Source organism: Phycodurus eques, chromosome 6, assembly GCF_024500275.1.
Source record: "Phycodurus eques isolate BA_2022a chromosome 6, UOR_Pequ_1.1, whole genome shotgun sequence".
NCBI classification, from domain to species: Eukaryota; Metazoa; Chordata; class Actinopteri; order Syngnathiformes; family Syngnathidae; genus Phycodurus; species Phycodurus eques.
Window position 1 is genome coordinate 2,845,918 of NC_084530.1, and position 16,194 is coordinate 2,862,111.

The 16,194-nt window shown below is 40.8% G+C and overlaps 1 protein-coding gene across 1 annotated transcript in view; it reads left to right on the plus strand.

Annotated features, from left to right (window-relative positions):
* Window positions 1-6,648, plus strand: part of LOC133404253 (neuronal membrane glycoprotein M6-a-like) — a 38,242-nt gene extending 31,594 nt beyond the window's left edge. Inside the window, exon 7 of the mRNA XM_061679979.1 lies at window positions 1,630-6,648. Coding sequence (XP_061535963.1) covers window positions 1,630-1,782 — 153 coding nt within the window. The 3' untranslated portion in view covers window positions 1,783-6,648. The remainder of the gene's footprint in view (window positions 1-1,629) is intronic.
* Window positions 6,649-16,194: the final 9,546 nt, after the last annotated feature.

Here is a 16,194-nt window from a genome sequence, read left to right on the forward strand (position 1 = left end):
GTCTCAATAGTCTAGTTCATAAAAGACTACTTTTGACAATAAATAGTACAGTAACAGATCCAGAATGCCGATACATAATTATACAGGGTACAATATCTAACAAACTTTACACAATTGTCAATGTATATTCTCCGAATAAAGATGATCCAGCCTTTTTTCACACGCTCTTTTCACACTTGTTTAACTTGTCAGCCAATTCCACAATTATCATGGGAGGCGACTTTAACCTGATGCTAAATCCCCTTATAGATCGCTCAAATCTCAAAAATAGCAATCAGCCACAATGCGCCAATATGTTAGACCAGTATATGGACGACTTTGGACTGAAAAACCCTACAAAAAGAGAATACACATTTTTGTCGTCGCTTCACCCCTCTTTTTCAAGAATAGATTTTTTTTTCCTCAAACAATTCGGCAGCTCAAAAAAATTACCTCCAAAATACATCCAATCATCATCAGTGACCACGCATCAATTTCTCTCAATCTAAAAATTTAGTCAAATCTGGGACCCCCACCAACATGCCGCTTTAACACATCCCTATTGAAGGACCCGGACTTTGATTCTTTCGTGAGGAAGGAATGGGAAGAGTTTTGGAAATTCAATGACTCCCCAACCATTTCCCCATCTCTGCTGTGGGAAACTGGGAAAGCTGTATTGAGAGGTCGAATCATATCAGACTCTTTGGACAAGAAAAAAAGAGAACAAAAATTAGAAAATGAAATTGAGGAAAAAATTCAACACCACAGAAGAACATGCAATTAATCCGACAGATACGCTTAGAAACCAACTTCAAAAGGCAAAACATCAATTAGACATCATTTTATCAAAAAGAACAGATTTTCTATAACAACAGTTAAGCTACACTAACATTGAGTACAATAATAAATCAGGCAAATTTCTTGCAAACCAACTTCAGGGCAATAAAGAATTAGATAATGCATTTAAAAAATTATGCAATCAGGACGAGAGCCTGGCCCGACGGAATCTCTGTTGATTTCATCAACCATTTCTGGCCAATACTAGCGCCTCTATTTTTGAGAATAGCCAAGGAGATACATAAACGATAAAGGTCAAATAAGTAGGCTATGGCTATGAAAGGGAGATTTGAGATTGACTTGCTAACATGGAAGCATCCAGCGTTCTATTTTTTTAGAAGAGGCTTAATGGCAGCTACTTTCAGAGCTTTAGGAAACTTGCCTGACAGATTGAGCAATTGATTATTTGCCCGAAAATCAGCTAGCACAAACCTCACAATAGCTTTGAAAAAGTCAGATGGTATTGAGTCAAGACAGCTCGTTGATGATTTCAGCTGCTGAACCGTTTTCTCTCCAGTTTTTTGGTCAACCGTATCAAATTTTGACATGGTAATAGAGTTTTGGGTAGAGTTGGATGGCTTCAGATGTAGAATAATTTTATCATATTGCTGATTTGTGCTGATATTTAACGTGATGTACTGTATTTTTTTCACTAAAATAACAAGCAAATTAATTGCATTTTAAAATTGAGCGGATATATTAAAACCTTTAGAAATATACTCAACATATGAAAACCGAGGTTCCACTATAATCTCAGCATGAATACAAAAAGTGCATAAGTGGCTCCTCCCTGCTTTGTTCTGCTCCCTGTAGGTCAATTTTCTGATGGCATTGGCTGCTAACTGGGGATACCTGAAGGATGCCAGTCGGATGCAGAAATATGAAGATATCAAGTCGAAGGAGGAGCAGGAGCTGCATGACATCCACTCTACACGCTCCAAAGAACGCCTCAACGCCTACACATAAACACATGAGATGGGAAACAATGCACTCACTTACCGAACAGACACGCAAAACAATTTATCCGCACACAGCAACAGTCATGGATAGAAGGATATCATAACATATTATACAATACACACCAGTAAAGAACATATATACAGATCTGTGTTCGGCAGCAAAGGTGATGAAAAGAAAAACAGTGATCTCTTTCGTGTGCTCCCGTTGATCTTGCCTTGGTGATCTACAGTGTGCTAATATGCTCAACATCAACCACATGAAGTGAAAGTTAACCTTGGGTTTGCTAAGACTTCATCACATCCAATGGGACATGAGAGATTATCTTTACATTTAGTAGTTTATGATGGAATCAGACCTTCATTAAGATGGGAAACCCTCGACAATTCTGTCACATATAGTGCATACAAATACAAATGCTGTTTAAGGATAGAGAATTTGTGACAGTGTATAACAGTAACCAGTTTTGACTCGAATAAAGAAATAACCAGATAATTCTCAGAAAGCAAACCTACATATAAAAATTCAAGATAAAATATGATATGCCCCAAAAGAAAAAAATCCCAAGAAATGAAGACCTTTCCTTTGCAGGCCATAGTAGTTGACTGATGGTTAATAGTAATCCCGTATGAATGTGCAGCTCTTAACACATTTATTAGACCAACTGTCATAAAGGTGGCATAATCCTTACAATGAGGTGGCGGTCAAATAAAAATGTTAAGCACCGTACATAAACTAACCGAAAAGAAACCATCCTTACAAATGTCCGCTGCGCGCATGACACACTAAAGCAGCGATCAGCAGAAGAAACACGGAAGATTCCGTTGTCCTTAAGATCATCTATTCATGGAGGGTGGGTAATATCAAGACACTACCATCAAGAACCTCAATATCCATCACGCTAACACAAACACACGTACACACACACACTCACACACATATAGATGTGGCTGAATGGTCAGTGTTGCGCAGGCAACGTTGTATGGTGGTGTCATGCCGTGCTGTCATTTACCCACATTATGATGACTGGTATTGCAAATCAACATGGTTCCCGAGGACGGTTGTACTTAAATGAGTACAAACGGGTAGCTTGACTCACTTCTCATCCCTGACCAAATCTTTTCCTAGCTCTCATCTGGAGCCCAGTTTCATCAGTTGTGTTTTATACAGTAGCCTACTCACTTCCTATACAGTAAAAACAAGTCTACAACACAAAAGGTCATTTGCATAGCAGGTTGTGGCCTCTTCTTTTTTTTTTTTTTTTTTATTTAATCTAAACGTGCTGAAGAATGTTTAAAAGTTAATTCATTATATGAATCCAAACTTATATTTTCTACATAACATGACATTACATTTGCACTTAAGGTGGCTCGTCATTTAAGACAACTGTGAAATTGGGCTTCTCTCCCCTTCCTCTCTGACAATGTTTGTGTAAACATGTACTTTGTCCTCCAGAAACAGCACATCTTAGCAGTCTTTTAAAATGCCATGTCAGTGTCATATTGTTAAGACTACATTTTTGTCACTTTTTGGAATTTTTGCCGAATTTTTAACCAGCATTATTCATATGTAATTTTAATATTGGGGAACCTGCGAAGGGCAAGTGTGTAAGGGGGGGAGGGGGGTGGGGGGGGTCGATATTACATTCACAGTTTCATGTGATTCTGCACAAACAACTACACAAAAAAAAAACCACACGTGTGAACACCAGTCATTGTGAGATTTTGATTCTATGGTTTTGCTGTCATGTTCAGTAGTTTATGTCTTTGTATACCAGGCTCTAATTATACCAAAATTTGCTCTTTTGTCTTGAAAATAATCCAGATCCTCACTAGAACAGACAAACTCGTCCTTGGTATCATGAAGAGATAACTGTGACTTGTGAAGGGTATCTTGGTTGAGTAGTAGTGGCTTTCTAGGTCAGGTTGAGCATGTGTTTTTTTTTTTTGTTTTTTTTTTTTGGGGGGGGCTTTCAGTCCTAACTGGATCTTTTCAGAGGTGAATGATTTTACAGAAGCATAGGTCTCATATATTTTGAGGGCCTTTACTCGACATGTGGTGGATAGGCCTCACAGGAGAGCCACGAGAGGGAAACTGTTGTCCGCTTTAACAGTCATCATTTTGTATTATTTCAGTGCTTTTATATTATATGCCACAGTACCCTTTTATGGATTAAGATCTACATTGCAGGTTTATTCGAATGCTATCACAAGGCATGTTTTGTTTGTACTAAGTGCGACAAAACTGATTAGTAAAATCATTGTGTGCTACTAATAAGCTCTAAGGGAATGTGAGTCTCTATCTGCCAGTAGAGATGGTTGAAAGATTAATAGCGATCTGTATTGTTGAGATGAGGATAATTGATTGATTAATGGATTGATGATGAGAAAACCAACAGACACACACACTAACCCCATTATTGCCATCACTCTGAGCCATAACGCTGCTCTTTTATTGTTCACATTAGCCTTTCACTATTTTATTAAGAACTTTTCATGCTATTTTTGTTAAATCCTATAATTACAAAAGGGTGTCTAAAAAATGGTAAATGCACTGCAGTTATATCAGTCAATTCATGTCTTTTTTTTTTTTTTGTCTAACCAGTAATATGCACTGCACTTACAAATATTCTGTATAAATATACGTACAGTACATATGCCAAGAAAATTATTTCTGATAGGTAACAGAGTCTGAAGGGTGAAGTTTAGAGTCAATTGTCCAGCTTCTCGCCATTAGAGCGGTATTTACGGTACACACACACACACACACACACGCGCGCGCGTGTAGGCACGCACACACAGGCACGCATGCACACACAGAGTACTGCTAGAAGACAAAATTGTATGAAATATTTTTTCAACAGTTGAGCTTGTTAAGACAAATGCTGTTCCTATTTTGACATATTATGATATGGTAAAATAAATTTACCACTTTACACAAATTGGGTGCAACGTTATAGACACTGTATTTGACTATGAATTGAAAATGAAGGAAAAATCAGTTGCAATTTGTTTTCCCAAGGAGCTTTAAAAACATCAAAACAGCATCATGTAGAAAACCAATGTGATATGATTGAATGTATCGAAACCTAAACTAAACCAACTTAGACGCCACGAGGGTTCGTGACAATGTGTAAATGCAGCCTGGATGAGGCACAAAAGGCACCGTTCACCAGACAGTTCCTGTGTTTTGGGGTGTCTTGGCTGAATACAGTCAGTATTTTTAAGGGTCGAGTTTTGCAGTAACAGTATTCATTTCATATCATCTCATTGCCTGACATTGGAAGTCGTCAGTGTTTTTAACCTCAGAAACAAAAAAATGTTTTGTGCACTTATTGACGATTGTGAGCTCTCTATCTCTCTTATTCTTGGTGTATGTGCATTGACGTCCCCTTTGTGGGATCTGTGTATAGTCTTGCGGCATTGGTATAACCTGAAAAAGTAACAATGATGAAAATGAATTAATTCATAAAAATAAAGAAAATCTTATTCTAGGTTAATTTTAAAGAAGACTGTGAATCTAGTTGTTGTTTGTGGCATGGTTATGCATTCAATGGTCATAATTTTAATGATTAAACAGTACAAAAAATATTTTCCACTAATGCTGTTCTGCTATTTGTGTTTTGTTTTTGACTTTTTAGCTTGCGGTATTGAAGTCCTAGTTGCTAATGGTGTTGCTAAGCTAGCTAGCTTGTTTAGTTGTTTACCACCAGAGCAATACATTGTACCAGTTTAACAAAGATAACAATTAAATATGAATCCTTAACCTGATTTTTTTTGGCTAACAAGTGCATGACAAAACTGCAAGTCTTAAGTGATATGATTAATAGTGTTATTTATTGTTTTTCAAGAGATTTGCAGCTATGATGTAATGTATTGCTCTGGCCGCCCATTATGCACCAACCCACTTCAGCGCACATCCTTTGCCTCTTTCTATCACATGAATTCACTATTCACTTTTGACAAACTTGAAATCTTAATGTGTTTCTTGGTCTCGGCCCTTGAAACTGTGTTGCCATCGAATCACCATGTTACCTAGCAACAAGCCAATCATTCTTTTTTAGGAGCAACAGTCAAAAGGGGGAGAAAATTGCTTTTGGCCGTGATGACTGGTGCTACCATGGTTCAAAATTATGTAAAGAACCAATACAATTTTTCCCGGACCGGAAATCTTCAGTGTGAATCAAGAATGTCACAACTGGCGTTAGAAAGTGGAAAAGGATGTGAGCTGCTTGCGCTCCATTCGTTTGAATCTCCTTGTGAAAATGTTTGTATTGACACATGCTAATCCTGCGTCCTTCTTGTCTATCCGCTGGCCGGTGCTTAATTGGACTAACACTAACATTCCACCTCCCTGGCTTTTGTCGTGTGTGATTTCAGCATGAAACAAATCTTCAAAAACATAAAATGTGATTCCTATCATTCTGTGAGATTTTATTTTTATTTTGACTATCTACCTGGAATGCTACCGTGTGAGTTCTGCAGCTCAAATCGTTAACTCTGAATTACAGGATGAACAATCAGCTCTGTTCTTGAATTAATTCAGCTCTTGACCATCATGAGCTCCACCCCAGAGTTAAAAACTGATATGAGGGTGCCACTTAAAATGATTATCAGCTATATACACAAACATCAAGGTTGGACATTTTGGACGTAGGGAGATTTTGTTTTTCTTCTTCGTTTCCATAGTAGACTTTTTGTACTCCACTCTCGTTGCTTAGTAGCAGGCTTTCTTTGATTCACTCCCCCATTTTTTGTACATATCTGTGCCAACAGCTTGGGCAGACAGTGGCTTTTTTAATTTGTAAAGACATAAACTTGCTTGCATATATAAATAAAATGAAATATTACACTTGTGTACTTGTTGTGAAGGAAACCGTTGAGTTTGTGTCTTAATTTCATAAAACAAACATGGCAACTTTGCTTCAACACGATGTGAATACTGAGAAACAAGAATTCCCAATATGTACAAATATTATTACTCCACTGGTCAATTAAACCATCCAGAAGTACCAGAGCCATGACTGAATGGGTTCAAATTCATCGGCAAACAAAGTATGCGGCTCTCTCAGTAAATGTCACTCTTTGGTCCAATATATACAAAGAAGTGCAGCCTTCAAAGCCTCACGCCTGTATAATTACAAAACTCATTCAGTCTGTTATTCAACTAACATTTTCAGGGACACATTCCTTTAGAGTCATACTCATTGCATATGGTCGTGCAATGTGAGAAATCGGTACACACAACAGTCCCGGGTGTTCAATATAATATTGCCAATGCAATAGGAAACCTGAATGTTCACAGGAAGGTGAGCTGTGTGGATGAATGCTAACTGTATTCTCTCTTATTATGCATCACCACATCCTTTACAGTTTAGCAAATATAACCAGGCTTGGGCAGTAATGGAATACATGTAATGGGATTGTGTAATCAGAATAGAAAAAAAGGTAACTGTATTACATTACAGAAAAAAAACGTGATCACATTACAGGTATATTTATTAAAAATTTGGATGATTTTGCAGGATGACAATTTTCATGTAGGGAGAGGCCGGTTGTTAATTTTGAGCCCCAAACCTTTCCAGAATTAATAGCATATCATTGTGTCATAAAATGGGAAGTGTGTGTGCGTGTGCGTTTGTGTGTGTGTGTGTGCGTGTAGGTGTGAATGTGCGTGTGTGCGTGCGTGCGTGCACGTTTCAGTGAGGGGCTACCTCTAACAAAGCAAAGTTTGCCCTTATAAATTTAGTTAGTCCTCTTTTTTTTCCATTTCACTCGATATATCACACACACTGAGTCATGTGGATGGATTTTAAATACTTTGTTATGAAGCTAGGTAGTACGGTGTACAAAAGGTTACCTTCGGAAGAAGAGTGGACCAAAAAGACGCCAGATGAAGAAGAGAAAAGGCAGTCCCAAGACCAAGAAGCGGTAAAATAGACACCGCCTCTAGAATCACATTTTATTTTAGGATTATTGGTGGTTTAAAACCAGTGGAATAAAATAACATTAATTCCCAGGTAATGCATTGTCATACACATCATGGTAAATCTATGCAATGGTGTTTCAACCTTATTCGGTGGCTAATAACACTTAATGTCGGTTTGCGTAACAAGAATATTCGGTCAACAAATTTAACCAGCAGACATTTAAATTTGGCGAAAAACAATCACCAGTGACATTGGTGTGGCGATATAGACTGAGAACATTTGTGCAAAGTTCGTAAAATATCAAACAGACATTTAAATTTGGCGCAAAATGTCACTAGTGACAGCCAGCAGGTGTCGCTCATGTTCCATCAATTGTCCCAGAGGGCTTCGGGCAGGGTTTTCTTGCAATTTTTAATGTAGAAAAGAACATAGATCATTGCTGAATTTGGTTATTGTTAAAAAGGCAGGGAATATTGAGTCCATTGTTGTCAAACTCTCTTGAACAGACACACTTGAAAAGCAGGTTTCTCAAATTCATGGTCATTAAGTCACTTTGCAGAAAAAGGTCTTTGTTGGTGAGACCCTTCAGACTGGCTGGGGGTGTGACCATTAATGTGTAGAACCTAATCAGTCAAGGAGAGGGAAGGTGCTAAGTAGAGCTTCTAATCTTGATGAAAGAATAAAATCTTAATCTCGACTCAAAAGAAGGTAGAGTGATCCGGGGGATAATTTAGGTCAAGGAGGGCCTCTTCCACTTTCTGTGTGGGGTCAGATATGGGTTCAGCCGATCTTTTCCTTCGGAAATTTTGTGCCACGCATTTGTGCACTGATTTAAAAGACTGCAAGTTTTGGTTCTTTCGATAGAGCAGGTAGGCAATGTCGAAAGTCATGCAGTAACCGAGGTGTTATCTGCCGCATGCAAAGAGTGCATGAAAGGGGAGCTCGGCTGTTTTAAAGTCAGTGCTAAAGGCGCTTAGAGTGTTGCATCTCAGGATCAAATCTGAATTTGTATTGTCCCAAAAAAATTGAAATCTTAATTTCGCTGTCATAATTGTCAGCTGGCAGGTGGTAGAGGGTGAGGTCGTCAATATGCAAAGTGGCATCTTTGAGGGAGTCGCTGACTGGGCGAGCAACAAGAAAGGCTCTTTCGCGGAACTCATGATTGACATGCAGACCTGCGGCGCTTGTAAGGCAAAACCGGGCTGGGCCGGATTAGCGGGGCCTGTCAGGGCCGTAGACCGACTAATTTTAATTAAACCGAGGGGTCTCAAATGTGAGAGAATTCTGTCCATTGCTGAGTTGTCTAGAAAGGGAGAAATTTCACGTAGCCTGTCGTTCATCAACCTTTTAGCAACCTGTGTGTGAGCCTAAACCGTTAGGGGCAGCAACAACAGAGTGGTTATGATCTGCCTATTTTGGTTAAGGGTTGCACTGCAAGCGTCGAGAACTAAAATGGCTACCCTTTGGCGGACTTTGTGTATTCCTTGATGTAGCGAGGATGATGTCACAGAGGTTGGACCTGCTTGACCGATCCGGTCTCACTGTGTTGACCATCCTTCGTTTCGCGCAATGATGCATAGTGGACGGAGGCCTGTGTGACCCCCTTTTGGCTGTGTGGGGCCACCAACGGTTTAGAAGTGCACTCCATGGAAGCGTAAAAATAGAAGCCCACGATAATGCGAATGAGTTGGCACAAAACCGAGGAGAAATCAAAGTCAAGCTTGCATGGCGCGCAGGGAGGAAGAATTGAAAGAGTGGCGGCCAAGGCGAGCCACTCGAAGAGCAAACGACCAAACAAAGAGCAGGCAACTTCGACGAACAACGCAGAAGAGAAGAGACAGGCTGGAAACCAGCACAGAAGGATGCGTCCATCACAAGTGGTTACTGCAGGTGCACCAGAAGAGTTGGGTCCAAGGTGTCGTCGGGGAGACAAACGGGTGGGCAGGGTGGTTGAAATGGCACTGAGGTGCATTTTGCCAGGTTCAAAGAAGAAGTGCACAGGAAGTCAGAGGTCTCTGAGAAGAGACTAAGCCTGTGCTGTTGAAGCAATGCATTTGTAAAAGTCACGAAAGGAGCAAAATGAATTGGCGGCCACGAAGGGTGATAGCCAGCTAAGCAGGAAAGACACAATTAAGGTTAGCATGACAGTTGAATAGTTGGACAAATGATTAGGAACAGGGCCCACAATAGAGGGCGCAATTCTGCTTCTCACCAAGGGGTTCTGTGGTCTCAAAAGGTTGAAAGAAGGGCCTGTGTCACGAGGGCGACCACTGGTGGACATTGTTAGCATTACCGGTGTGGACCCTTCTTTTGTAAAGAGGTCACCTGGCTGTGGTTTTGGTCGAAGCGGAGCACCATGGAGGCTCAGAGTGGAGGACTGGGTGGTTTCACTAGTACGTTTTGACATTCACAGGGGTCTCCAGACCTGTGACCAAATCTCGCACCGAGTATAGTCAATCAATGGCATGAAACGACTTAGCAGATCTTGTCCAATGAGCAAGGGTACTGAAGCAAAGATGCCGAAATGGCTGCTTGTCTCTTTTGTTTGGTTCCCTGAGTCATTCGGTGACTGTTGCGGTTTATTTGACGCAATGCTTTTCTGCCTCTTCCTTTTGGGTTTGTCGCGCTTGGCCAGACAGGGCCGGGAGTCCATATTAACCGGCAAATGTTCAAAGTTTTGGTGCGAGTCATGATTGTGGTTGCTCAAACCAAAAATATTGTGATCAGATAGCGTTGTGTTGGTCTTTTTCTGCATAGCGAAGCCTTTAGTGGTTAGGTCGTGCAGTTGTGAGCTGGACAGCGTGTGAGGGCATGCTGCGACTCCCAGATGGTGTTTAACATTTGGGTGCATGTTTTCAACAAAAAGCGTTTTAAAATGTATGTCTTTTTCCATGTATAGCTCATTTAGAAACCAGAAATATGCTTTGCGCAAGCGACAGTAGTAAGCTTATGCCGTTTCTAGGCTCCCTTGTTTAACAGTAAGGGCGACCGGTAAGCTGGTGACGGCTTCCGGGTTGTCAAATTCACAGGACAAAGCCTGACAAAGGGCTTGATAATTTGACAATACCTGTGTGGGTTGTCGCTCAATTAAGCTACTCACTTCTCGACTAGATGTGACCTTGATAAGGCAACGTTTATCCTCAGTGGTAGCGGATGAGGGGAAAGTTAAACGTCAAGGTCTCTATGTTATGCTGCCATATCATGGGAGCCGTCTGGTTTAAATTCGAATTTCGGAATATTGCGCACAAGTTTGTCGAGGTCTTTCACTGTCATACCGATAGAGGCACTAGGATCACGTAGAGGCACGGGAGAGTCCAAGAGGTCAGCTGCAACTGGCGCGGCCAGCTCTTGAGTTGGTGCTGTCAAACGTGGAGTGGGGCCAGGCGCAGAGGCAGGAACTCTTGACTCTTCCTGACCCAATGCTGGAGAGGGCTCATCTCGAGGGACTGAAAGTCGGGGGCTCGCCAGTTTCGTCTGAAAGTTTTTGCCCTTTGAAGTTCCGTTGTCAATTGCAACCCCAATTCCAATGAAGTTGGGACGTTGTGTTAAATATAAATAAAAACAGAATACAATGATTTGCAAATCATGTTCAACCTGTATTTAATTGAATACACTACAAAGACAATATATTTAATGTTCAAACTGATAAACTTGATTGTTTTTAGCAAATAATCATTAACTTAGAATTTTATGGCTGCAACACGTTCCAAAAAATGGCAAAAAAGACTGATAAAGTTGAGGAATGCTGATCCAACACCTGTTTGGAACATCCCACAGGTGAACAGGCTAATTGGGAACAGGTGGGTGCCATGATTGGGTATGAAATCAGCTTCCCTGAATTACTCAGTCATTCACAAGCAAAGATGGGCGAGAGTCACCTCTTTGTGAACAAGTATGTGAGAAAGTAGTCGAACAGTTTAAGGACAATGTTCCTCAACGTACAATTACAAGAAATTTAGGGATTTCATCATCTACGGTCCATAATATCATCAAAAGGTTCAGAGAATCTGGAGAAATCACGGCATGTAAGCGGCAAGGCTGAAAACTAACATTGAATGTCCATGACCTTCGATCCCTCAGGGGCACTGCATTAAAAACCGACATCAATGTGTAAAGGATATCACATCATGGGCTCAGGAACACTTCAGAAAACCAACGTCAGTAAATACAGTTCGGCGCTACATCCGTAAGTGCAACTTGAAACCCGAGTATGCAAAGCAAAAGCCATTCATCAACAACACGGAGAAACGCCACCGGCTTCTCTGGGCCCGAGCTCATCTAGGATGGACTGATGAAAAGTGGAAAAGTGTTCTGTGGTCCGACGAGTCCACATTTCAAATTGTTTTTGGAAATTGTGGACGTCGTGTCCTCCGGGCCAAAGAGGAAAAGAACCATGCGGACTGTTATGGATGCAAAGTTCAAAAGCCAGCATCTGTGATGGTATGGGCCTGTATTAGTGCCAATTGCATGGGTAACTTACACCTCTGTGAAGGCACCATTAATGCTGAAAGGTACATACATTGGTTGAAGAAACATATGCTGCCATCCAAGCAAGGTTTTTTTCATGGATGGCCCTCCTTATTTCAGCAAGACAATGCCAAACCACATTCTGCATGTGTTACAAAAGCATGGCTTCGTAGTAAAAGAGTCCGGGTACTAGACTGCCCTGTCTCCCATTGAAAATGTGTGGCGCATTATGAAGCGTAAAATACGACAACGGAGACCCCGGACTGTTGAACAGCTGAAGTTGTACATTAAGCAAAAATGGGAAAGAATTCCACCTACAAAGCTTCACCAATTAGTGTCCTCAGTTCCCAAAAATTTATTGAATGTTGTTAAAAGAAAAGGTGATGTAACACAGTGGTAAACATGACCCTGTCCCAGCTTTTTGATACGTATTGCAGCCATAAAATTCTAAGTTAATGATTATTTGCTAAAGACAATAAAGTTTATCAGTTTGAACATTAAATATATTGTCTTTGTAGTGTATTCAATTAAATATAGGTCAAACATGATTGGCAAATCATTGTATTCTGTTTTTATTTATGTTTAACACAACGTCCCAATTTCATTGGAATTGGGGTTGTAGTTGGCAGCCCACCGTTCGAGCGAGATTCTTATCTTTCGATGTTATGTTTTTGGCATCACTCATGAGTTGCGTAATGTTGGCATTGAGGACCTCAGGACTAGCGTCTTTGACGGATTCTGCATAACCCGGGACGAGGTGCTTCGTGAGGTTGCTCACAAGCTGTATTAACGTGTCGAGATTGCCATATTGACTGGGACTTTTTACAAGTTCTAAGCCGTTTAAGCGGTGCATCTAACTTTGGCAAAGATGCACAATACAAGCAGGGAAATTAATTGTTAGACAATTAAATAGCGTTTGTAACCTAAGATGCAAGGGTTTATCACGTAACTCTAAAGGTTTTCGAGAAGATGCCTAGAAGCAGTAATCGAATAGAACGAAAATGTTGACGTAAATCCAAACTTTGCGTACAAAGTTTATTTGATCAACTTAAAATTGATGCGTGGAGGTGGCAGGGCGGAGGATGGGGGTGGGAGTATAGCTTTTCTATGCACCAAATACTAGGTTGGCAATTTACTCGATTTAAAATGATTGCATTGTAAATCATAAATTTTGTTATGATTAGTTAAACAAATCGACTTGACTGTGTGTGATGACTATCACTGCATGTCAATTCAATTTGTGAAAGCAATTTAGAACTTTAGCTGATTCAAATAAGTTTGATTTGACTTCGGTAAAGAAGTTAAATGTACTTAGGTATAATTAGGCTTGTGACTTAATTAATTTCTTATATGACTTACAATAATGTTGCCTTAGGCAGGAGGAGGAAAGGCCAAAAAACAACAACAAAAAACAAGTTTCAGAAAAATACATTAAATGTTTTTTTTAAGAAATTATTCAAAAAATAATTCGCCCCCAGAAAAATTCAAACACTATTTCAAAAGCACATTTAAAAAAACAAGTTTCCGAAAAATAAATTTAAATTTTTATTTTTAAAGAAATTCTTCAAAAAATAATTCGCCCCCAGAAAAATTCAAAAACAATTTCAAAAGCACAAAAAAAATATCAGAATTAAAACAACAACAAAAAATATTAAAATCAAATCAAGTTTTTTTTTTATAAAAATAAATAAAAACCTCAAACCGACTGGTTCGAGCGTCCTTATCCTTATGAGGATAAGCGGCTCAGAGAATGGATGGATGGATGGAAAAAACTCAAAATTCTTAAAAATAAACAATCAATTAATTTATAACTCCCCTCGTAAAAGAATCCATTAAGTAACTGTGTTTACTATTACTGTCTGGCAGTGTTTAAATCAAGTTACGTTGTGTAGGAAACGTTTGAGAACGGGAGGTGGCGGTATTGTTTTCCTTCAATAGCACGGCGTAGCGTCGGTAGTAACCAGCAGAAAACAAAAGACAAAAAACACATGGCGGTGTTCTCATAAAGCTCACGTTTCGTATTTCAAAAGCAACAACCATGGATGATGCCTTGGCACGTGTTCGTCAGTAGCTTATAGCGGCTGAGCAGCGGCTAGTTAGCTAACGGTTTCCGAGTGGGGTGGTCTCCGCGTGTGTGCCAGTGACGTAATCATACTGTGCTCTGGGACATAAACACGGATCAAATTGCAACGAGTGTGAGTTCATTCTTTGGTTCTCTTTCACTGGAAAAGCAACGAACACGCAGTGGAAGGTTGTGGCGAGAGTGGTTTCAATAAGGGTAAGGAATAGACACACACTTCCAACAAGGCCTAACATTTCATACAGGGGGATAGCCACAACATTTTTAGTGGGGTGGCTGAAATCAATCGCCGATGTGGGGGTTGCTGATCGAACTTTTCTCTCTCTCTCTCTCTCTTTCTTTATATCTCTCTCTGTCTCTCTCTCGCTCTCTCTCTATACGCACCGGCACGGTAGACGACTGGTTGGCACATCTGCTTCATAGTTCTGGGGACCGGGGTTCAATCCCCGGCACCGCCTGTGTGGAGTTTGCATGTTCTCCCCGTGCCTGCGTGGGGTTTCCCCGGGCACTCCGGTTTCCTCCCACATCCCAAAAACATGTGTGGTTAGTTGATTGAAGACTGCCGTGGCCCAATGGTTAAGACCATCGCGGACCTAGGTTCAAGACCCCGACTGGACCATCTGCCAGCACCCCCCGGACTCACGGCTGTGGTGTCCTTGAGCAAGACACTGATACCCCGAAATGCTCCCTGGGCGCTTCAGCTGCCCCCTGCTCCAGTGTGTTTCACTAACATGTGCATGTGTTCACTGTGATGGGTTAAATGCAGAGAACAAATTTTGACAATAAAAGATTCTTCTTCTTCTTCTTCTTCTAAATTGCCCGTAGGTGTGAATGTGAGTTGCAAATGGATGTTTGTTTCTATGTGCCCTGCGATTGGCTGGCGACCGGTTCAGGGTGTACCCTCCCTCCCGCCCGAAGATAGCTGGGACCCTATCGAGGATAAGTGGTAAAGAAAATGGATGGATGGATATATATATATGTGTTTGGGTATACAGCATATATGTGGCGAGTCGGGAGCGAGAGAGAGAGAGAGAGATTCACCTCACTTGCATTCATTAATAAATTGAAGTGATAATATAATGTATCCCTATGGTTGTCCCCCCAGATGGGCCCGACCTGCAGGAGCCATGCCTCTTAATCACTCTCTTTGCACATACACACACCATTCACCGTAAATGTTTTGTTCACTAGTCACGTCAGTGCACACACACATATTCAGGGTTTCTTGGGGGGCTGGTGAGGGTCGGGCGAGTGTGGGTGTTTGACCGGCTTTCAGTATGTCAGTGCTGTTTCCTGGTCTAGACGCCCTGCTGTCTGCCTTGCCTGCCCTCAAAGATTTTAATGCATTACACACACTCATCCCCTTTTCTTTTTATGCACCATACACACCTATCTCTGGAGGGCAGCGCGTTTTGGGTATGACGGGGTTTGGCTGCAGGGCAGCAGTGCCTGTAATTTTCTCTAATGGCCAGCAGGAGGCGGCTACTGATTGCAAAAAGAGACCATACACAATTATAAATTGATACTACTGAAAGGAGCCTACTCGTCACTTCATGCATTCTCTCAGTAAACTAATGTGTAGCAGCCTATGGGGGGGTCGGGGGGGGGGGAGAAAAAGAATAGCGCTTCTGTGCGCCAAAGACAAGGGCCACCGCGTTTCTCTTTTAAACTAAACATTTTTTTATTTGGCATCATAAAACAGTAAATAGGAAATATAGGTTTCATTTAGGTTTTACAGACGAAAGTCCCTGCAATTTATCGGTACCTAACTTGTAACGTCCAAGGCAAGGGTGGATAAAGTATGGCCAACCCTGGAGCTCCGTTCCTTAATCTGGCCCACCGATTTAAAAAAAAGAAATAAGTAAGTCATTGATCTCTTTAAATAACTGGTAATTGATATATGACTCTGAAAGTAAACAAAAAAAAAAAACTATATATTTAAACG